The sequence below is a fragment of the Erythrolamprus reginae genome, chromosome 3 (genome assembly GCF_031021105.1).
Source record: "Erythrolamprus reginae isolate rEryReg1 chromosome 3, rEryReg1.hap1, whole genome shotgun sequence".
Taxonomy (NCBI): Eukaryota; Metazoa; Chordata; class Lepidosauria; order Squamata; family Dipsadidae; genus Erythrolamprus; species Erythrolamprus reginae.
The window spans coordinates 154,967,957-154,990,933 of NC_091952.1; the positions used below are offsets into that span (position 1 = coordinate 154,967,957).

Here is a 22,977-nt window from a genome sequence, read left to right on the forward strand (position 1 = left end):
CTAACTAGAGAATAAGGTATTTTACACAAATATTATATAAACATGTAATTTCTTGAGGGAGGGAAATGAACACATGCAATTTTGCATTTCCTTCCATCTTGAAAGAACTTGCACTTTTTGCTAATGATACTGTTACTGTATATCATAAACTTTCGCTGGCTGTCCTTGGCAGGTACTTAATCTCAAAGAAATGTTCTGGCTAACATGAAGAAAGCTTTATTTGCAATTGGACTGCTGTAAATAAATATTTTCTACATCATAAAAAAGCCCCCTTATTGGCAAGTGGCAGATTAAAATTTCATTGCTTCAGCAAAATTCATATGCATCTACATATAATTAGGCATTTTTCTCCCTTCTGGACAGAGCATCCTCCAGGGTCAAACACATTTTAGGCAAATTGACAAATCAGAGTGAAAAAGCTTAAGGTAACACTGTTTATTCTATATATGAATTTTCTGGGAAAGCAGTTTATTTCATTCACTGCTCAGTTGTACCAATTTTGCTTGTCCAGCTCCCATTTCAAAGAAAGATTGTTTGGTCAGACATGCTTACCTTGGACATGACAAGCCATGCATCTTATTGATATATAAGCTATTTTTAGCAAGCTGTAGCAGGATAAATCATGTCTTCTATTGCCTGGTCCATATAGATTAGTATATTGAACTAACAGCATAGCATAAATAAAACACGCTGGCATAATATGACAACAAATATATTAAATCACATTACAGTTCTACTATCTGAGCCCATACATCTTGAAGTGAAACTAATTAAGTTTTAAGGAAGGATTTCCTACTTCACATTTAGTCAACAGAGCAGCTTAAGGTTGTTTCTCAACCTCAGATAAGGAACCTAACTCAATTTTCTCATTTTTTCTTGACAATTTCCTAAAGCTGTCAGCAAGGATGTTAATTGGTGATAAATATAATTGGGTAGCTTCACAATAGAAACATAGAAACATAGAATTCTGACAGAAGAAAAAGACCTCATGGTCCATCTAGTCTGCCCTTATACTATTTTTTGTATTTTATCTTAGGATGGATATATGTTTATCCCAGGCATGTCTAAATTCAGTTACTGTGGATTTATCTACCACGTCTGCTGGAAGTTTGTTCCAAGGATCTACTACTCTTTCAGTAAAATAATATTTTCTCATGTTGCTTTTGATCTTTCCCCCAACTAACTTCAGATTGTGTCCCCTTGTTCTTGTGTTCACTTTCCTATTAAAAACACTTCCCTCCTGGACCTTATTTAACCCTTTGACATATTTAAATGTTTCGATCATGTCCCCCCCTTTCCTTCTGTCCTCCAGACTATACAGATTGAGTTCATTAAGTCTTTCCTGATAAGTTTTATGCTTAAGACCTTCCACCGTTCTTGTAGCCCGTCTTTGGACCCGTTCAATTTTGTCAATATCTTTTTGTAGGTGAGGTCTCCAGAACTGAACACAGTATTCCAAATGTGGTCTCACCAGCACTCTGTATAGTGGGATCATAATCTCCCTCTTCCTTCTTGTTATGAAATGGTTTTATTTAACTCAAGCAAAGAAAGAGGGTTAAAGGAGGAAATCTGGCCCCTGTACTTTTAATATGAATCATTAATAATATAAATAGAGTTTAGATTCAATATACTTGTACTCTTATGAATAGCAAGAATTCCTTATGATCTTACAGTAGGGAAAGTAATTTTTTCAACTGGTATTCAAATTAGTTCTTAATTATCCGACTTAAGACGTCTAGGCTTATTTAAGAGTGTGATCAAGTGCAGAGTGAACGCAGATTTCATACCTTCCAGCTACCTGCAGCCAAATTCTGTAGTGCACCAGCTGCCCCTTCCAGTGTATCTGGATTTGAGCACTCAGAGAGAAGTGTGAGGTAGGGTTTGACTATGGATGGGTGCCATAGCATCTGAATTCCTTTTGGTGGTTCTGCACAGTCAGGGAGAGGACCAACTCCATCCCACTGAAAAGAAGAAATAAAGATGGATGTTATCATGACATAGCAAAAGAGAAAAGCTTTCATTAAAAATAAATGTACTTCAATGCTAAAAATTTAATACATACTCAACGGCACCTAATGCAAAGAAATATTTGTTTTGACCGTTAAATAACTTATCTGTTATTTTATTTAAGGTGGCTGAAAGTCTTCAATGTAATTCTACCATTTGGAAATTAATGCCAAATGAGATTGATGCCATCACAAACATATCTAAACTGAAAACTAAAACTGATTTTAAATAACATAAGGAACAGAGCTAAATCCAGTCTAAAGACCTAACCAACTGCAAATAATTACAATGAATCTGATGATGATGATGATGAAATACAATTTTAGGATAAGGGCAAAGGAAGCTTCTGTGTTCAACAAAACCTCATCTATTGCTGCTTTGTAGGCTTAGCAAAAGTTTTTCTGAATCTTTTCAGAAAGGTTAGGAATAAGTGTTCTCAGAACAGGGAGGAAAGTCTTGAATCTGCAGTAGAATAGAGCTAAATCACTCAGTCAGTCAGTTTGTCCGTCCATCCATCCATCCATTCACAGTATCTGTTGGTTTCCTATTAGTAGTCTCCAAAGCAATGTCGCTGTTAGCCGCCCCATCTCCGGAGAGGGGCGGCATACAAATCAAATAAATAAATAAATAAATAAATGTCGAATTATAAGATTATAGGCCAATGATAGGGTATGTCCAACGTTTCATTCAAATCAGAGACCTTCCCTTTTCTCTGACATGAAAGTGAAGGATCTTTATGAGCAGGTATTGATATCTCTCCCCATATCTGCTTTAGAGGATTAGCTTATTATTCAGGCACCAGAAAGATACAACTGGATCAATAATAGAAGTTAAAACATAAAATAATTTAAAAGGTATGTCTCAAAGATATACAAAAATGCTGACATATTCAATTTGGCCACTCTGGTATCTGTCAACTTCTCCCATATTCCCACAGATTTTTTGTATTTTTTTCTGCAGCTGTCTCCACAGACTTCAATTCAGTCTTTGCTTTTCTATTGCCATGTTGTGAAATTTCCTCTATTAGTAGGCTACTCTTGACTACCTTTTCCTTTCTTCCTCATCTCATGACAACCCAAATATTCCTCACTACCTCATGTTATTTTCTCCAGGTTTGTTTTTTTTCATCAAATTTCAAATTCTTACACTTACTTCACCACTAGTGTGTCACCCTACTTCTGTTGGTACTTTTTCCCTTAGCTGGAATGGTCTTAATGGTGAGATGCAACAAAGCAACAGTTCTAAGCTTCTTATTTACAGGAGGGCAAAGAAGGGCAGATAAGATTTGTTTGTTCCAGAATTTCAGAGTTAGCTTCCCAAAAAGTAAAAGGGAAGAGAATAAGATGGTTTCTTTGTTTTCTTTCCTATTTCCTATAAAAGTATTGTCCATGGAAAGAAGACTCTTTTCTTCTACACAGATCATGTAAGTTAACTTCAATTATAGTCAGAGATTCATCTCATATGACAAAAAAATTAAGGTGATAAAGAAAAGGAAATTGAACTAATACCCTAGCAAGTGTTAAACTGGATGCCTCCAGACTGTGCAGAACACCCACCCACTTATACATCAAACACACACACACACACGCAACATACACAGTCAAGGGTATATCATATGTCTTCAATATAATAGAAGAAAATTTAACAATCCATCTGGTGGTATCTGCTCATAAACCAACAAGTACAGAATAAGTATTCAATTCATCAGAAGAATAAAACTTGGATGACAAATACGATTGGGCTCCAGACTGCACAGAATAGGCATCTCATAAAACATGTGTGACTAATTTCTTCCTTTAATATGTAAGGCAGTCATGCATTGGAAGATTGCAATATATTCCTTCTGGGAGTGTGAGGAATGAATTTGGCCAGCAAATAGTCTCTCCTGTGCAACATGCTCAAGAAGTTGAATAAATAGTTAGCTGGTCTGAACCCAGGTAGCCACCACCATTAAAAAAGAAATTCCAATCTTTCTGGAAATTGGTATCAAAATACCCCATTTTATCTTAATACTCTTCAGATATAGTGAAGCCAAATATTAAACTGATAAGCCATCCTGTCTACTTTCATTTCTGTTCTATGAAGGTGAAAACCTTTCTTGTAGAATCAGGGAAGCTAAAGATCTATAATTAGAAAATCAGTTTTAGCCAGAATATGAGACAGAAAGTTTCTAAGGATGATAATTCAGATTCTTAATACTAAAGGGAGTTAGAAATATCCCAATAAGAGAAATCATACAACTGGACATTTTAGAGTTTTAAGCCCTTGCTGGGAATTCAAAATGGCCATGTCCTTCAGACATTGCATTCTCCATCTTTTATCATTAATTATCTTGACTAGGAATTATAATCCAACATTTCTACAGCTACATACTTTCCACTGCTGCTACATAAAGTTGACTTTTGGAATGCTTGGAAGTAAGGCATGATTAAGATTTTAAGCCAGTGATGGTATCAAATGGTATCATCACCTATGGCATGGGTGCCACAGGTGGCACGCAGAGCCATATCTGCTGGCACACAAACGGTTGCCCTACCTCAGTTCCAACGTGCATTAGTGGGCTGACCAGTTGATTTTTGGCTCACACAGAGGCTATGGGAGGGTGTTTTCAGCTTCCAGAGAGCCTCCAGGGGGATGTGGGAGCGCGTTTTTACTCTCCCCCTGCTCCAAGAAAGCCTTCGAAGCCTGAGGATGATGAAACATGAGCCTACTGGGCCCACCAAAAATTGGGAAACAAGCTGTTTCTGGCCTCCAGACGGCCTCTGGGGGGTGAGAGAAGCTGTTTTTGCCCTCCCCAGGCATTGAATTATGGGTGTGGGCACTCGCACATGGATGATAGCATGCACCAACGCTCTTTTGGCACCCAAGGGAAAAAAACATTCACCATCACTGTTCTAAGTTATTAAATAATTATGATAAGACAATCCTGCTAATACATTTCAGTTTTCAGAATAGAGGAATAATAAGGAAATTAATCTTTTCTAAAACAAATGGAAAAAAAATCAGAAATAGGACCAATGTTAAATATACAGTCATACATTACAATAATTCCTTGTGGATTTGTGTTACATGTTTGATGCTAATATTCTGAAATCTAATCAAACTCTTTGTGATGTGCATAATAACTTTGTCTATCTAATCTCTGTTAATGAATACAAAGAAAAAAGAGATCACAATTTAGGTAAATTAGGTATGCTTCATATATGAAAACTAAGAGAACAATCCCATTCTAGTATGCAGAAATCTATAAATGCTGCTTTCTATGTGTGGGAGGTAGACCAATAATGGAAAATGTTTGCAGTATGGAATCATACTGTTGGCCAAGACATTGCATTCCCCTGTATTCTTCACAAACAGAAACTTTAAGTATTTTGTGTAATCACAGGGGAAAAGGAGATTTCCATGTATTTAATTTAATTTAGACATTGTCAAACTCCATCTGATCCTGGGCAGTTCCCAAGTAATAATTTAAAACACAATACAAATCATTTAGTAGATGAACTATCTCTTCAATACATTTGAATATCAAATGTTTTCTAAAATTTGAAAGAAAATTTTCATTTGAAATTAAATTTAAACAATTTCAAATTTCTATTTTGATAACTTGTCTTCAAATCACGTTAATAGCATCTTAGTTGTTGCATAATTTAAGATGTCTAGGATTGCTAGTCAAAAGTGGGGATCAGTGAAAATGGTGAAAAGTCATCAGTGAAGCCTAACTGAATTAATAAAAGCATCATGGAGAAAATATTATTTTGGTTATTCATTTATTTTAAAAGGTTTTGCTAAAGAGATAAATGTTTGCTTAAATTTCCTCTGCTTCGGTTTCAATTTAATGGGGTTGTTGTTTCTATTTGCTCAGCACAGCCCATTTCAGGAAATCTGGCTATTTTTCAACAGCACATAACATCCTTCTTAAGTGTGATACATTGTGTCTAATTGATTGCTCACATGGAGAACTTTCAACCCCTCACAGAAAATTGAGGTACAGAGAAAGCTAAGTCAATGATCCGCCAGATACTGCTGAATTACAATTCTGAGCAAAGAAGCCAAAATGGCTAAAAATAAGAGTGCTGTGAGCTACAAAATCTGGAGAGCATAATGTTTCCAAGGCTTGCTGCTTATTGTTCATAAAGAGGGAGACTGAAGTCTACGTGGGATGTTGAAAAAAAATTGATTTAAAATAACTGAATCTTTGTCAAAGGCTTACAAAGTAGAAAAACATCACCTCAAAAAGATCTTGCTAATACATTATTCTTGTGATCATTATTATCTCAAACCTAGCAATAAATTCAACTTTTCATTTTATTACTTCAGTCAAACATAAAAACTATAGAATTAATAAAATTGCTAAAAATATTAATACTAAGCAGTAATTGCATTATGGAGTCTACAGGCTCTGTAACAATATTTAGACACATTTAAAAGGATTCATTTTTATCTGACAGTAGATACTGAAGATAGAACAAATTCTGAATGCTTTGATAATTTAATTATTAGCCAGAATATAGATTGTGAAGAGATGACCTTATAGAAAATGAAATAAAAGATGAACAACTCTCCACAAATAATCCCGAACAGACAAAGATGATTTGATATGAGATGTTTCTATATCTGCTTTCTAGTTCTACTGTTGGTAATACATTAAAACATGCTGTTATTATCTCACATTTTAATATTTAAATATTGTCTTAAATATCTACGGTAGCTGCAGGAACGAATAAACTGATTGCCAAGTTAAATCCTTTTTGGCAATCTTTCATTCTATCATTCATGCATTCAAATTTTTACCTACCACAATTGATAATTTCATAAGGCTTATGAAAATCCATAATAGAATTATATAGTCCAACTAAACAATTTCAAGATTAAATCAATTAAAAATATATAAACTACTGATGGTAAGTAATTAAAATGGTGAGATTAAAGAATCAAAAGCCCTTAATATTTTCCAATTTTAATAATTTCCTAACAGGATTATAATGGCTAAGTTATGGCAAAAAGCTGGTGTCATGCTTTGCGGTTCAGCTTTCGCATAACACAACCACTCCTCTTAGTAAGAAAAATGTCCGTTAAAATTAAGGAAACCAAACCAGTATGGAAAAATAATAATTTTAACCAATAATTTAAACGAATTGCCCATGTTGCAGTTTTTATGTCGATTACCCAAATTATCGCCGGCTGACTCACCGGCCCCACGGCGCTGTTGCGGAAGGGCCGGGCAGACTCGGACCCTTCCGATGGCGGCCGCCATCTTGTTTTCGGCCGAAATCTCGCGAGGTGAGATTTCGGCCGAGAATGCCCTGCCCACGTGGCTGGGCATGACGTCGGGTCCGGGCGGGGCCTGCTGGCCCTATTTAAGGGACAGCAGGCCGGGAAGAGAGCCTTTTCGCCCGGACCTGGTGCCAAGAAGCAGACACCCACCCGCCCTTCCCTATTTTGCAGTGTACCTAGCGGGTCGCCCTCGGGGGCCGAATGGGAATTTTTTGCAGCCTCGCCCATTAGGCCAGGCTGTTTTTTCGCCCATTCCACACTGGGGAGATGGATGTGCGGTTAGGGGGTGTTTGCATTTAATTAGGCTAATTGGCTTACCTCTGGTCATTGGGTAGGCAGGTTAGGGGCGGAAATCTGGGTGGTTTCAGCAACTGCGCGTTCTCCCTTGGGCATCTTTGGGGATGATTGACAGGTTCTCTCCAAGCCCATGGTGGGTGCTACCTGCGCACTTGGGGGGAACCTGTCTTTGGGTCCCGCTATTGAAGTCCCAGGGTAGGGGTGAGCCGGCGGGACCCCCCTCATGCGAGTGTATGGCAGGGTCTCAGGTGAGGGAGAGGTCCCTCACCTGGACCAGCATCGACTACGCCCATAGTTGCCCAGGAATGTTGACCTTTTACGTCATTTCCGCCCCGGAAGTGTTTGTTTGACCCTGCAGGTCCACTGTTTCCGGGTCATAGTTGAGTATGTTGATTTATGCAAATTTATGCTAATTCATGCTAATTTAATTAATAAATTATGCAAATTTATTATAATAAAAATGACCCAAGTTTAAATCCAGCTCTTGTGTCCGAGTCGTTACTCCGTCTCTTCTGCAATATTCTATGCAAAAACATATCTGAGACGTATTTGAATTATTTGGAATATTTTGCTCAGAAACTGTGACTGCGGAAACTGCAAAGCTGCATGATTATTATGGAATGTATGTGAGCTCCATAAAGCATCTGCATGCAAGCTTTGGCTATAAATAATATAAACACTGCTGGTGCATATAGAGCATCTCTAAAGCAATAAAAAGCTTGTATGGCCAGATATGGCTGTGAAATACAGAGTCTAATCATGCCTTCTGGCTACCAAATGCATGAAAGACTATCCCCAATTATATGAACCCTCCAAGTCCAACTTCTAGAATGGGATGCTCCATAAAAATGATTATTCAGATCTTATCATAATTTATTTATAAAATTTCCGCTTTGCAGAACAATAAACCCACTGGAGTCTATAACAATATAGTCACTTTATCATTGTAAGTGTTATATGCCAGCTGTGGAAGATGATATAGCAACCTTTCCAAAAAGAAGACCAGGTTGTTTATATAATAAGTAAATAATCATGGTTCCAAAAGAAAAGTCATGATTTTCCTTAGTGTAGTGAATTATAGACCATAGAGTAATGAACATTTTGTGTGAGTGCTCATAAATAAATTTAGTATTTTTTTAGAGGAACTACTTTATTCCTCCTCTTTACATCATAGGTTGGGATAATTCTTGCAAATAAAATATGACTATTTCTTATCGAAAGTTCACATATAATGTGTGCCTTTGCTCAAACAACAAATTCTTAGCAATATTTCTAGAACAGATATTTCCTGTTTGGGAACTTATGCATTATGAGAAATAGAATTATATCCCATCTTCCTGATGTGTTCAATCTGTACCGATGCTATTATCCTTCTTCAAGACTCATGTAGCAATTAACATTTCAAAATTAAACATATTGTGATGCATTTCTGTTCAAGTTTTATTTTGTAAATATTTCTGAATAAGGAAGAACTACAACTATCTATGGTAATTTCCCTGTCTTTATGCTCCCCAACAATTGATTCTGGAAAACCAGACTGAAACGTGGCTTGTAACATTTTCAGTGTTCTTGTAGTATAAATATTTAATTTTATACTTTAAGATATTAAGAGCTTTAAACTCTTAAGAGCTAATAGAGTCAAGAAGATAGCAACATAATCAAAATTCATTAATTCTCCAATATACATGAAAAGCCATACAACAGATATGGTTTGGAAAACTCTGATTCTCTATCTCTTTTGTTTTACAAAACAAAAGTAACATGTCTCTAGAAAAAGAACGATAAATATGCATCATTCTATTTTTTAACAAATCTAAATAATAGATAAATAAATAATAAACTATGTATGCTTCATATGTTTTTTAAACAAATAGAAAGCTTTTAGGTTGTAGAATTATAGAACAATCATGTCCAGCATCCAAATGGGCACTAACTAATGTTAGAATGCAAAATGCTGCCTATAATAACTGAGGGCACATTTTGGCTACAGTATTTTAAATCAGTTAAAAGTCTGTGAAATGAAATTGTTTCAAAGAAGCCTCCATGCAAAGTGCAACATAATAGAATCAAAGAGCATGTAATTAAGAAGCATGTCATGATTGCATAAACTTCAGAAATAGGCAGAGTTGGTGCAATAGATTTAGGAATATAGAAGGATTCCTCACCACTGATAAGCTATCCAGATTCAAGGCCAAATTCACAAGGGATATGGTGGGCTCCCACATAGACTGAAATCACCGCACCCCTGGAGGCTCTCTCTGCTTTATTTAGATAACATTGCAATGTTCCACCCCTTAATTCCTCCAATTTAGATATCAGGCCTTGTTATCACATCCATTACGGATTGTCCCCTCTCCCAGCCAGTTTTATTCAATAAACTAAATCTTCATTATATTTCAAGCTGTTCTTGAGAAAGAATTCATCTAAAGTGCACATAGTAATACAAGCACAGACAATAAGCAACACATTTTTTTTCTTTCAATTATTTTTTAAGACTGCTTTAGTACTTCGGTCCTGTAATAACAAAACATTCAGATCAATTTATTCCTTGGAATTTCGGAAAAGGAAGTGATTTTCTAGTGTTTTCTATTTTGATATAATATCTATGGTATTCATCTTAAAAAGTAGAATGACTGCAAAATAAACTTACGGTATCTAATATTTCTTCCCAAACAGATGTTATTTATTTGTTTGTTAAATTTATTTCCACCTTGCAATGGACCTACTCTTGGTGGCTTACAAAAATAAAAATAGAGAAATGAAAAGAAGTGTAAACATAAAAATAACAAAGAACAATAAAATAAACAATGAGAATACAGCAATATGAGAATAAAAGATGGGTGGTTAAAGAAACAAGCTAAGAGGAGATAAATGTTTTTTTTGCTATTAATCTAGTAGCTGCTTCAGTTATATTGTGATGAAGATCTAAACTACACAATGAAATCACTGACACAGGAAAAACATTCCAGAAATTATATTCTTGGAGATGTTGAAATTGACCAAATATTGTAAAACTGATAACGCAGTACTGTACTTGTTGAAAGTTGGGAAAAACCAACTTTAAAAAACTGTCTAGAAGCAGAGAGTGCTAAGACCACCTGTTTGTTTTTGAATGATACAAAATTTACTAATCCGTACAAATGCAGAGATCAAAGCCTATTTGTACATCAATCGATTGATCTATCTATGAAGCAATATTTAACCTGCTTTCTCATTTAAGAATCTCAGTCAGTGAGCGAATGCCAATATTAATAATTTATGTATTTATTTATTTATTAGATTTGTATGCCGCCCCTCTCCGTAGACTCAGGGCAGCTAACAACAATAATAAACAGCATGTAACAAATCTAATGTTTAAAATAATTTAAAAACCCTTATTAAAACCAAACATACACACAAACATACCATGCATAAATTGTATAGGCCTAGGGGGAAAAGGATAATTCAGTTCCCCCAAGCCTGACGACAGAAGTGGGTTTTGAAGAGCTTACGAAAGGCAAGGAGGGTGGGGGCAATTCTGATCTCTGAGGGGGAACTGGTTCCAGAGGGTTGGGGCCGCCACAGAGAAGTCTTCTCCCCTGGGTCCCGCCAGATGACATTGTGTAACATGGGCATACCTGGGGAAGCCCATGATTGCTCTCGCAGCTGCATTCTGCACGATCTGAAGTTTCCGAACACTTTTCAAAGGTAGCCCCATGTAGAGAGCGTTACAGTAGTTGAGCCTCAAGGTGATGAGGGCATGAGTGACTGTGAGAAATGATTCCCGGTCCAAATAGGGCCGCAACTGGTGCACCAGGCGAACCTGGGTAAACGCCCCCCTCGCCACAGCTGAAATATACAGTATTTCTCCAATATGAGCTGTGGATCGAGGAGGACGTCCAAGTTGGATTTTTATCCTCTGATTCACAACCTATCTTGTATACTCAAATTTATTTCCTCTTACTTCAGAAATGTTGTTACAACTTATGACTCATTACAAGAGATATAACTGATTTTTGGAAGGTCATCTAGAATAAAAATTTTATTTTGATTTGGCTTACATGTATAATAAAAATTAAATATGATAGTAAATGTAGAGAAAAATCAGAAGAATACCAGAAACACTGGTAAAGACACAAATTATTATAAAGGCCATTCTTATTACAATGATTCTCACGTACTGCATTGTCCACTGAATATTCATTAGATTTTAGAATATGAATATTATATATTTTATTTTATTTTATTTATTAAATTTATAAGCCGCCCAACTCCTTTCGGAATCTGGGCAGTATATATCCAAGACCATAATGCACAATTCTGGGGAAAAGTGCTTGCTTCCTTTTAGATATTCTTAATTTTTGCATATATTTTCCAGAGAATATCAGTTTCCCATGGGTCCTGCCAAGATACAAAGGGATGCTGTGTAAAAATATAAGACTAGCTGTTACTTTCATTTCATAAAAAAAATAAAAAAATCAATTACAGTGGTACCTCTACTTAAGAACGCCTCTACTTAAGAATGTTTCTAGATAAGAACCGAGTGTTCAAGATTTTTTTGCCTCTACTTAAGAACCATTTTCTACTTAAGAACTTGAGCCTGGAAAAATTTCCCAGGAAATTTGAGAGCGGCATGAAGACCCAGCCAGTTTCCAACCATTCCCCCTTTAATCCCGTCCACCTGGGCTGCCAGAGGAAACTTTTGGTGATGCTTAAGAAAGGTTTGGCAGCCCAGAGCGAACAAAGCATTTTCCTTTCTCTGGGTGCTTGGACAGGGAATTTTCTCGGCCAGTGCCCAGAGAAAAGAAACGCTCCCTTCACTCTTGGCAGCCGAAGGAAAGGCGCCGGCTACAAGCAAGAGGAGAGGGGAGTCCTTCAGCATGGGAAGGAAGAGGCAGCAGGTAGCAGCAGCAGCAGCGAGTGTATGGGAGGAGCATGCTCCTCCTCGCGGCCTCAGAGTCCCTCTTTTTTTTTAAGCCTTAAAGTTTTGGATTTTTTTGATTCCCCTCACCTTACCTTCTTCCTTCAGCAGCAACTCTCTTCCTCCTCCTCTTCCTCCTCCTCCTCCCACCCAAATTCCGAGCTTTTATTTCTTTCCTAATGGGCTTGCATGCATTATTTGCTTTTACATTGATTCCTATGGGAAAAATTGCTTCTACTTAAGAACGTTTCCACTTAAGAACCTGGTCACGGAACGAATTAAGTTCTTAAGTAGAGGTACCACTGTATGTGGCATGCCAATGTAGGAAAGCAATTGCCCTCTTAGTTTCAATACCTTTTGGGGTCATTTTTAAGTATGATAATTGTAGCATTTCCAGTAATTGGTAAAGTACATTTCAAATACTACATGAAATAATTATGGGCTAGTCTGTCATGGTGTAATGGCTCAACATTGTCATTTCTGACTTTTTACAAACATGAACTCTATTCCATGAACAATATTCCCATTGTGGTGCTCTTCTAACATTTCTTCCCTTTGATGTGGTGAGAATGCTGAATACTTTCTTCTTCATTCATTCTGTTGCAGGTTCCCTTATGCATTAGGTATCACTGCAGTGACACATGATCTACTTGGGTTTCAGCTCATTATTCAAATGGATAAATGGCCTGGTATTCTGTTATAAAATTATCTGATAGAGAAAAAGAATACCTGGCTTTTTCAGTGATTGAAAACTCACAGCAGAAAAGAATGACTGGACCATTTGAAGATCCATAAATGAATGAGAATGATGGCTTTTTAGTGAGTTTCTGCCTAGAATAAAGCCTAATGTTTTAAATCCAGGTTTAAAACATACAGTTTGAATGAGTGGTTCAGAAAAGACTATTATTTTGTAGTATTGAGAGAGGCTTTTGAACATGGAAAAATGTATTTTTATTATGTTCTTTTATTAATCAATGTGTACCTGAGCTTGATTGATAATGTAATCATTAATAATTTATTATTCATTCTGTTTATTAGTCATTTCATTTATTCTCTCCTTTTCATTTTCATGTAATGATTTAAATAAAAATCAAAGAAACAAGCTAATATTTTAAAGATTTATATTGTTTGTTAAATGAGATAACTTGTGCTCATTATCTCTTTAATTGAACTGATTGAATGAGTGGAGTGATTAAAATTTCACATTGGCAGAATCTGTGTTGACATAACCATAAAATGAATAAAACAAATGCTAAATATTGCCCTTATTTTATTTTATTTTTATTTTCTGGATGTAAAGATATGCAAAAATCCTGAAATCTAAGAGGACAAATTGTTTTTTTTCATAAAAACATATTTTGGGGAAATTAATGGTATCTTCAGAATTTTATTATTCTAATTTTCCTCCCTTAAAACTGAACTAGTTTGAGATTTGTCTCAAGAGAGAAACCTGAGGAAAAAATTTCTTGCAGCAAAACAGTTTGACAGGTCAACCAATTATCTAGGGAGACAATGGTCTACCCTTTATTAGATGTATTCAGATAGGTGGATATTTTACATCACCTTTGTGCACTGTACAGGGAATTGGACTTAATGCTTGAACAGCCTTTTCCATCTCTATGATTCTACAATGGGGAGTTCCCTGAATCTTCTCTGTTTTGTTAACAATATCCTAGGGGGGGAATCTAAATCCTAAAATAACATGTGAATTTATTTCTCAAATGCAAGAAATTATTAAATAAATAAATCTAAAAATAGACTGGAATGGTCTGGTATAAAACAAGAATCTTATGAACAATACTGTATACTATACTGAGAAAACCTTTCTTAGAATGACTGGGGGCATTCAGTCATACCTGTAGCCATAATATGTATAATGTTTATATTTTGTATCTGTGGTTTTGATTTATAAGATTTAAGGCAATGGGCTTTTCTTGCTAAATGAATGAGAAATATTTTAGATAACTTAATTCTTTTCAATATAAATTTAAAACTGCTTTAGTAATTTCTAACTTCCTGAATTTAGAAATATTCTGAACATAAATGGGCTCTATGAAAAATAAATTAATGATTCCAGTTCTGGGATCCTCATGTCACATGGATTACCTGAATATCTATCTATCTATCTATCTATCTATCTATCTATCTATCTATCTATCTATCTATCTATCTATCTATCTATCTATCCATGCATAAGGGTCATCTCCTTTGTCAATTATTACTTTATTAACCTATTGCTGTCAACCTTTATCTGGTTAAATGCCCCATCAGGCTTAGGTTAAATGTGATTGGTTCCAATGTTAACTTTCCCAAAATTAGATTATATGATTTATCACCTTTGACAGAGTTTATTAGGAATTTCCTGGCACACTGCCATTTTGACCTGTTAGCATAACACTGCAAAAGCAATTGAATGAAGTTCTTTCCAAAGGCAGAAAGTCACTCCATAAGCATAAAGCAGCTTCATGAAGTCATCATTTTTTTTCATGCTGCTGCAATATTACATACCTAATCTCATGCAAAACAGACCAAGAATTTACAGTCTCCCAGTCTCTAACCTGGAGTTGTAACCACTATACCAAACTGGCTTCTTAATACACTGCAGCTCAGGGTAGCAATACAGTGATACCTTGTCTTATGAACTTAATTGGTTCTGGGACGAGGTTTGTAAGGTAAAAGGTTTATAAGACGAAACAATATTTCCCATAGGAATCAATGGAAAAGCAATTAATGTGTGTAAGCCCAAAACTCACCCCTTTTGCCAGCCGAAGCGCCTGTTTTTGAGCTTCTGGGATTCCCCTGAGGCTCCCCTTCATGGGAAACCCCACCTCCAGACTTCTGTTTTTTTTGTGATGCTGCAGGGGAATCCCAGCAGTGCAAAAACGGGTGCTTCGCTGGCAACGGAAGTCCGGAGGTGGGGTTTCCAGCGAGGGGAGCCTCAGTGAAATTGCAGCATCGCAAAAACACAGAAGTCCTCGAAACCCCACCTCCAGACTTCCGTTGCCAGTGAAGCGCCCGTTTTTGCGCTGCTGGGATTCCCCTGCAGCATCGCAAAATCACGGAAGTCCAGAGGTGATGTTTCTCATGGAGGGAAGCCTTAGGGGAATCCCAGCAGCGTAAAAATGGGCGCTTCACTAGCAACAGAAGTCTGGAGGCGGGGCATCACAGTGGCGGCGGCTTGGGCTTGTAAGGTAAAAATAGTTTGGAAGAACAGGCAAAAAAATCTTAAACCCTGGGTTTGTATCTTGAAAAGTTTGTATGACGAGGGGTTCGTAAGACGAGGTATCACTGTATATCCTATTTTTTAATAAAAGTAGGAGCATCAAGATAGCAGACTGTCCCAAGTGGGCACACAGCTCGAATAATCATCCTCCAGAAATGGTGAATTTTTAATTTATTTATGTCACAGTAATTTATTTCAAATGTGCAACCATGCATAGAGATTAATTTATATAAATTTTATGCAAAATTGCAATCCCCGCCCAATTATTTTCAATCTGTCAGACAGTTGCGGTTCTCTGAGAATATTAAAGTGACACACTAACAGGCCATTACAGTTACAATATGAAGTGGATTTTGAATAAACATAAGAATGGTTCTGTAACATTTGTCACAGTCTAATTAATCTAGTAATTCAGATGCTAGCAGGAATCAAGAGATTATAGGAGTCAGAGTCACAAGTCTCTGCACACTGATTAAATACTACCTTCTGGATTAAAGTCATACATGAAGTTTGGAATATAAATTGAAAAATATTACCATTGTTAAAATAACTCAGAAAACTAAATTATATTATTAGAAATACCAACCATCAATCTAAAAGCTTTTTGAGTTTCTATCACCATACTAATCTAAAGTCTGAAGATGGAATAATTTATTGTCATGCTATATAATAGCCCAATGAACAAAAATGTGAAATTACATGCACAGTTCTCTACACAACTTAATTTAAGAAAATGGACAAGTAAAGCTAAAGCAGGGTCTTTATTGTTTTCTGATGAAGAATGATTGTAGAATGTGGAAATGTTTTATCTGAATATAATCATCCAACTTTATAGAAATGTTGAGCTATACAATAAGAGCATCACAATATTGTAACTTCAGAGCAACAATCACAGATTGCAATCTTAAGGTGGTTTCCCTAGATTTAGACCAAATGAATTCAAGGTGGTTTAATGAGTAAAATCATATAGCTAGAAAATCAAGTTACGTAAAACATTGAAGAGACAAATCATATAATCAAAATAATCATGAATCAACCTTTAAGACTGTCTTATTACAATAAAAGCTTTAATGGGTTAGATAGCCTACAATTGAATTTTTAATGTTAATGTAGAAAGCATATTATTTAATATAATGTAACATAATTTGAATTTATAATTTAATATAGTTTACAATAGAACATGTATCTTTCACAATTTTTTCTTGTCCTGACTGCATAGATACTTTTTCATAAGGATTTTTTTTACATATAGCATAAATCTACATATAATTTTCTGTTCATAATATTCTTAAATAAATCTAAAGGGAATCAATGATCTTTTTACAGAAAATTCATTACAGTAAAATTACCTAGATTGTAAATTTTTGCAGATTTAAATTCCTAAATTGTGATTAATAAGATACTACAGAAACAAAAAATTAAAAAACAAAAAGTGTATTATGCAAGTATATTTTCTAGTTTCTGTATTACATAGCAACTTCAGATTTTTCTGTGTACATTCTCAGACACCCAGGAAAGAAAAAGTATATACCATCTGTATGACATCAGAAACACATTTTCATATTTGTTAATCAATAAATAATTGGTGATTTTATTATATTGTACTACCATATATACTCGAGTATAAACTGAGTTTTTCAGCGCAAAAAGTGGGCTGAAAAACCCGACCTTGGCTTATGCTCGGGTTACTGACAAGTTACCACAAGAGGGCGCCCGTGGGAGCCCGGCAGGCATTGCTGCCGCCTCTTCCCGGCTGAGGCAGCTTCAGGGGCGTCTTTGGGAGGGCATCGCTGTCTGTGTACCGGTAAATATGTAGTGCCTAGTAGTGCCATCTCTGAAAGCTGGATGCAGGGACTGGGCTGCGGAGGTCATGCTTTTCCACCCTCCACGGCTCCAACTTTCAATTAGGAAAGAAGGGTGACACGGAGGAATGATGCCGGCACTGAGGAGGCGCCTTTAAGGCAAATTCAAGGGTTTTAAATTTTTTTTTGCTTTTCTACCTGCAAAGGCCAGAGCTCTTGAGTCGGGACTATGGTTGGCTGGCTCCTTTGCTTGAAACGGGGAGAGTAGGCACCTACCCCACCCCTCCCGCAGCTCCGACGGCGCGCGAGAGGGGGAAAAAGCCGGTGAGGTGGGGGTGCGGGAGATGAGAAGACAGAAGCAGGAATCCACTGCCCCCGATCTCACCGGCTTCCCATCGCCTTTTTCCCCTCTTGCGTGCCGTTGGAATGGTTGACTGGCTCCTTTGCTTGCGCGCGAGAGGGGGAAAAAGCCAGTGAGGTCGGGGTGGTGATGGGTGGTGATGAGAAGACAGAAGCAGGAATCCACCGCCCCCGACCTCACCGGCTCCCCATCGCCTTTTTCCCCTCTCATGCGCTGTTGGAATGGTTGGTTGGCTCCTTTGTTTGCATGCGAGAGTGGGAAAAGCCGGTGAGGTTGGGGGTGGGTGGGTGGCGGCGAGAAGACAGAAGCAGGAATCCACCGTCGCCGACCTCATGGCTTCTCATTGCCCTTTTCCCCTTTCGTGCGCCGTTGGAGTGGTTGGCTGGCTCCTTTGCTTGAGCACAGCTCCAATTGCATGCAAGAGGGGGAAAAAGCCGATGAGATCGGGGGCGGTGGATTCCTGCTTCTGTCTTCTCGCCATGCCACCCCCCCACCTCACGGCTTTTTTCCTGTCCTGTGTGCCGTCAGAGCTGTGGGAGGGGTGGGGCAAGTGCCTTCTCTCTCCTGCTCAAGCAAAGGCGCCAGCCAACCGAAGTCCTGAGAACTCTGGCCTTTGAAGGTAGAAAAGCAATTTTTTTTTAAAAAAACCCTTGAATTTGCCTTAAAGGCGCCTCCTCGGCGCCGGCATCATCCCTCCATGCCACCCTTCTTTCCTAATTGGAAGTTGGAGCTGTGGAGGGTGGAAAAGCGTGACCTCCGCAGCCCGATCCCCACGTCCGACTCTCAGAAATGGGAGTCCTGGTCCTTCTGTTTGGCCACTTCTTTTTGGCGCCCTCTGCTCCAAATGCATGGAGCAATGCAATCTCTTGCAAACTCCCAGAGCAACGCAATCTCTTGCAAACTCCCAGAGCAATGCAATCTCTTGCAAACTCCCAGAGCAATGCAATCTCTTGCAAACTCCCAGAGCAATGCAATCTGTTGCTATTGCTCGGGAAAGTTCATGCCCACGCATGCGCAGTTCCCCTCACTTCTCGTGCTCGGCTCCTGAAGTGCTTGCCAGGGAGACAACGGTTCCTGCGCTCAGGTGAGGGAGATTTGAGGCTTTTGTGCTGCGAAAGTGTTTTGTGCATGTGCCTCTCCCCCTCCCCTCTGGGGACCTTTCTCCCTGCCCAACCACCTTTTAGAGTACCATATAAATCCTATTGATCAGGAAGTTTCCATTACCGGTAGCCAGTCTGTTGCAAGAGGTGCAGGAATTCTGGGTGTTGAAGTCCACCAGCCTTAAAACTGTCAAATTTAAAGACCCCTGGGTTAGGGTTAGAAGTGCAAGGGTCTTCAAACCTGGCAAGATTATGGCTTGTGGACTTCAACTTCAAATACCAGATTGCTTTTCTTTACCCTCTTTTAAATTTACAGAGCTAGTTTACCGGTTTTCTTTGAAATAAATATTCTAAAACATTTAATCTACTGATGTCTTAATTAATGTAATTTTATTTGTTTCCATTTTTATAAGTTACCAATAGCCACTGCATTTTCTAACCTCAGCTTATACTCGGGTCAATAAGTTTTCCCAGTTTTTGTGGCAAAAACTGGTGCCTCGGCTTATACTCGGGTCGGCTTATACTTGAGTATATACGGTATATTAATTTATTTGATTCTTTTTGTTAGTTTTTATTGTTTTAAATGTAGTCTTATATTCTGTAAGCTGCCTTGAGTTGCCAGGGGCAAATACGTGGCAATATAAATTCAATAAATAAATAAATACATAAATAAGGAAACCTTAGGCTGTAATCTGTCAATTTTTTTAGCAAGAAAATATAGCCTTGCTTTGGCAGGGGAGTAGGAATAAACATCACCTCAATTTTTTTCTCCAGGTTTGCTATAAATAGCAAACTATAGAAAACTATTAGTCCCAAACTTGATTATTAAAAATTGATGTAATAATTATTTTTCAAACCTTATATTGATTTAAAAGACTAAACATATAATAAATCAAACACATTAGTCATATACATATTTCCACATGTCACATGTTATATTTTTTTAGCAGATGCTACAAATGATTCTCAAATTATGGATCAAACAAAGTTCTCCTTCCCTTCACAGCAAAAAGTTGCCAAAATTAATAACTGAGTTGACTGCTTGTAGAGGAAGGGTCCAATTGGCAATTGGACAACTAGATCATCTATCTACCCCAATCACTGGAGTTCCATAGGACAGGAAATCTCTAAATGCAATAATATATTTCATGGTGGTAGAAACAAGTTATGGAAAAAGTTTAAAATCTGTAATAATTTGAGACAAATGCAGAACATAACTAATAGTACAGATTTAGAATCCAGTTAGAGCTATCAAGACATTTTATAATTATATTATATTTAATCCCAGAAAATAAAAAATAAAAAATAATTTAGCTTTGCAAGGATGGAATTAGTATGAATTATCATAATAGCAATTAGATTTAATCAAGGTCAACGGTATTAAGACAAAGATTAATACAAATCATGGAAGCTATTAGATATCCTGTTAAAGAAAATATCCCAGAAACATACAGCAAAGAGAAGAATTTATTTCATTCAAATTATACTGGTTAGCTTATTGGAACAGATTTTAGCCAAAATAAATATAATTATCAAATCGTAAAGGCATCCAACTTTATTTAGACAAAGTGGGTAAAAGAAGATGGTCTAAGAAAGAAAAATATTAATTATGGGATGGAATTTTAAAAGCCCTTAAAGATAATCAAGAAATGTTCCAAATAATGTACATTTACATGAAATGTTCTGTAATTATTATTTATACGGATGTTAAATATTAATATCTAACAAAACTATTCTTCACATTACCATTACATTATATATTTCATACTAGAGTGCATATAATTATATTATAGTAAATGATGAGTTAAATAAGTAAAAATAACTCTTTAAAGGTTGCTAGTAGGTCAGTCAATTGAAGTTACATTTTCTAGCATTCACTTATTTTAACAGTTAAAATTTATGCAGAACTAACTTAGTTTTAATATTTTTAACATAAGCTTTGTTTTTTTTGAGAAAGCAAAATTGTTTTTGACTATTATACTACACTATTTGGTTGTAGGAGATGGCCTTATTGCTATTACTACTATTATTGTCATCTATCCAAAAACATTCTGGCGTTAGGCTGCACAAAATCAAATCAATTAAAGCTAAGTGCCTGTACCTGATCTTGAGATTTCTTTTTCTTCTTTTTCTTGCCCCAGCATCCAGAACTTTCAGCATCTTTCCCATTGGCATCACCACAAAGTAAACCATCAAGTTCATCAGTCCCCATTTGCTGTCCCTGAGATGTTTCTGCAGCGAGTCTATATGAGAGGTTCCTTAAAATACACACACAGTTTTCAACGGTCTGAAAGAACAAGAAGAAGAAGAAAATATCTATAATACATTTAGAATGCTTATATTCATAAAAAAAAACCCATCAGTTTTCTTTATATCCTTGTGCTAACTGAAATGCCCTATTGTGGCACAGGATAGTTTTTCTATCAAAGAAGACATTTTTATTCCATTAAGAGTTTTGTCAGAATATTCATATGCTGGCAGAGAAATGGTAACAAGGTCAGCCAATGAATAAGTTCAAAAGTTCCCTCCCTTACTAACTTTCTTAGATGAAAAGGTAAAACATCTCAAACTGACAAGAAAAATTTAGAGCGTAATGTTATGTCATTTTAAGATTATCTTAATAAGTGCATTGTTAATTGGTTGTCAATTTCATTCATTCCATTTTGTATTAGATATGTCAAATATTTAAATAAATGGTAACAAAATTTTCTCTTTACCCCATCATTACATCAGACAAAATATTCCAAATTGGCAATCAGTCTTCAATCAAGACTGAAAAATTATCCCTACCCAGTCATATCTGATATATTGACTCAAAATTTCAATATGTATATTGTTGTGGTTGGCTCATAGCCAGGCTCTCTGGCCATGGACTTTGAGCCTGATGAGCCAGTGCCCTTTGGGCATGGCCGGTCTGTGTGGTTGCAGGGGGAGTCAGAGAGTGAGCCAGAGGAAGAGGGAGAGTCTGGGGGTGTGGAGCCTACAGAGGCTATAGATTCCCCCAACTGGGGATGTGAAGGCTTTAGCTGGGGATTTGCCAGACTCTGAGGATGAGGAAATAAGGGACCCGATCCTGAATGCCTGGGTCAGAAGAATGAGGGACAGACAGGAACAGTTGAGGAAGATCAGGAAAAAGAAGTAAGCACAGCTGTGCATAGTCAGCACTCCCCGAGAGTATTTAAGCGGAGGGGTTTTGAGAGTGCTCTTTGCAAGCAGCCAACGTTCAAGAGTTCAGAAGAGAAACAGCCTGTGACGCCTATTCTGTCAGACAAACTTGGATTAATTATTGGTCAGTTCTAGGGTTAAATTCTTGTGAGTGACTATCGGCTGAGAAGTAAGAGTGGGGGAGTCATTCTTTTATCAATTTGGCCTCACGCCCGGATCTTGGCAAAGGCAGAGGCTTTGTTTAATGCAGCGTTGTGAAGCAACAGACGTCTCATAAAAATAACTTCATTTTGTGTTTGAGTTTATATTTTGGGGGCTAATTATCGGCTGCTGCTGTGCAGGACAAAGCAGTATATATTATTTCATTTGTTAATATATATGTATCAGCCACATGCTTGTAGAGGGTCCATTTGGCATCCTCTTGAAATGATACAATTATATGAAGAGAGAAAGGTTGTGCACAAGTCGGCACAATTTCCATCTAATCCCTTTGGGTTCCTGACACCACAGAGCAGATGTTAAAAAGAACACTAGGGTCACTTATTACCAAGTATGAATATTATGAGGGAATTGTGTGATCATTCAAGCAACCTCAGTTAAACAAAGTCTTAGCTGTGGTATCTGTGATATTTATGTATGGATGGTGAGCTAGGTAATTATCTGGAAGAGTGTTTAGTATATATAAATGAACTAAATTTAACATTGGTCTATGAAATGGCCATCTCCCTCTTAGCAGAGGGCTGGGTATTGGTATTGGTAGCCAACAGGTCTCATCAGATGCTTTGTATAATTCTGATAGGGGGATTCTATGTACACTCCGAGTCTTTGGAGAGGGGCGGCATACAAAT

General features: G+C 37.0%; 1 protein-coding gene across 9 annotated transcripts in view; it reads right to left on the bottom strand.

Moving 5' to 3' along the window:
- CTNND2 (catenin delta 2) overlaps positions 1–22,977 on the bottom strand; it is a 269,783-nt gene that overhangs the window by 82,408 nt on the left and 164,398 nt on the right. For all 9 annotated transcript variants that reach the window (XR_011558671.1, XR_011558672.1, XM_070747087.1 and 6 more), the window contains 2 exons: positions 21,066–21,251; positions 1,788–1,961 (listed from right to left, as the gene is read on the bottom strand). Coding sequence is in view for 7 of the 9 variants with exons in the window: in XM_070747087.1 (XP_070603188.1) it covers positions 1,788–1,961; positions 21,066–21,251 (360 nt within the window). In the remaining 2 variants the exon portion in view is untranslated. The remainder of the gene's footprint in view (positions 1–1,787; positions 1,962–21,065; positions 21,252–22,977) is intronic.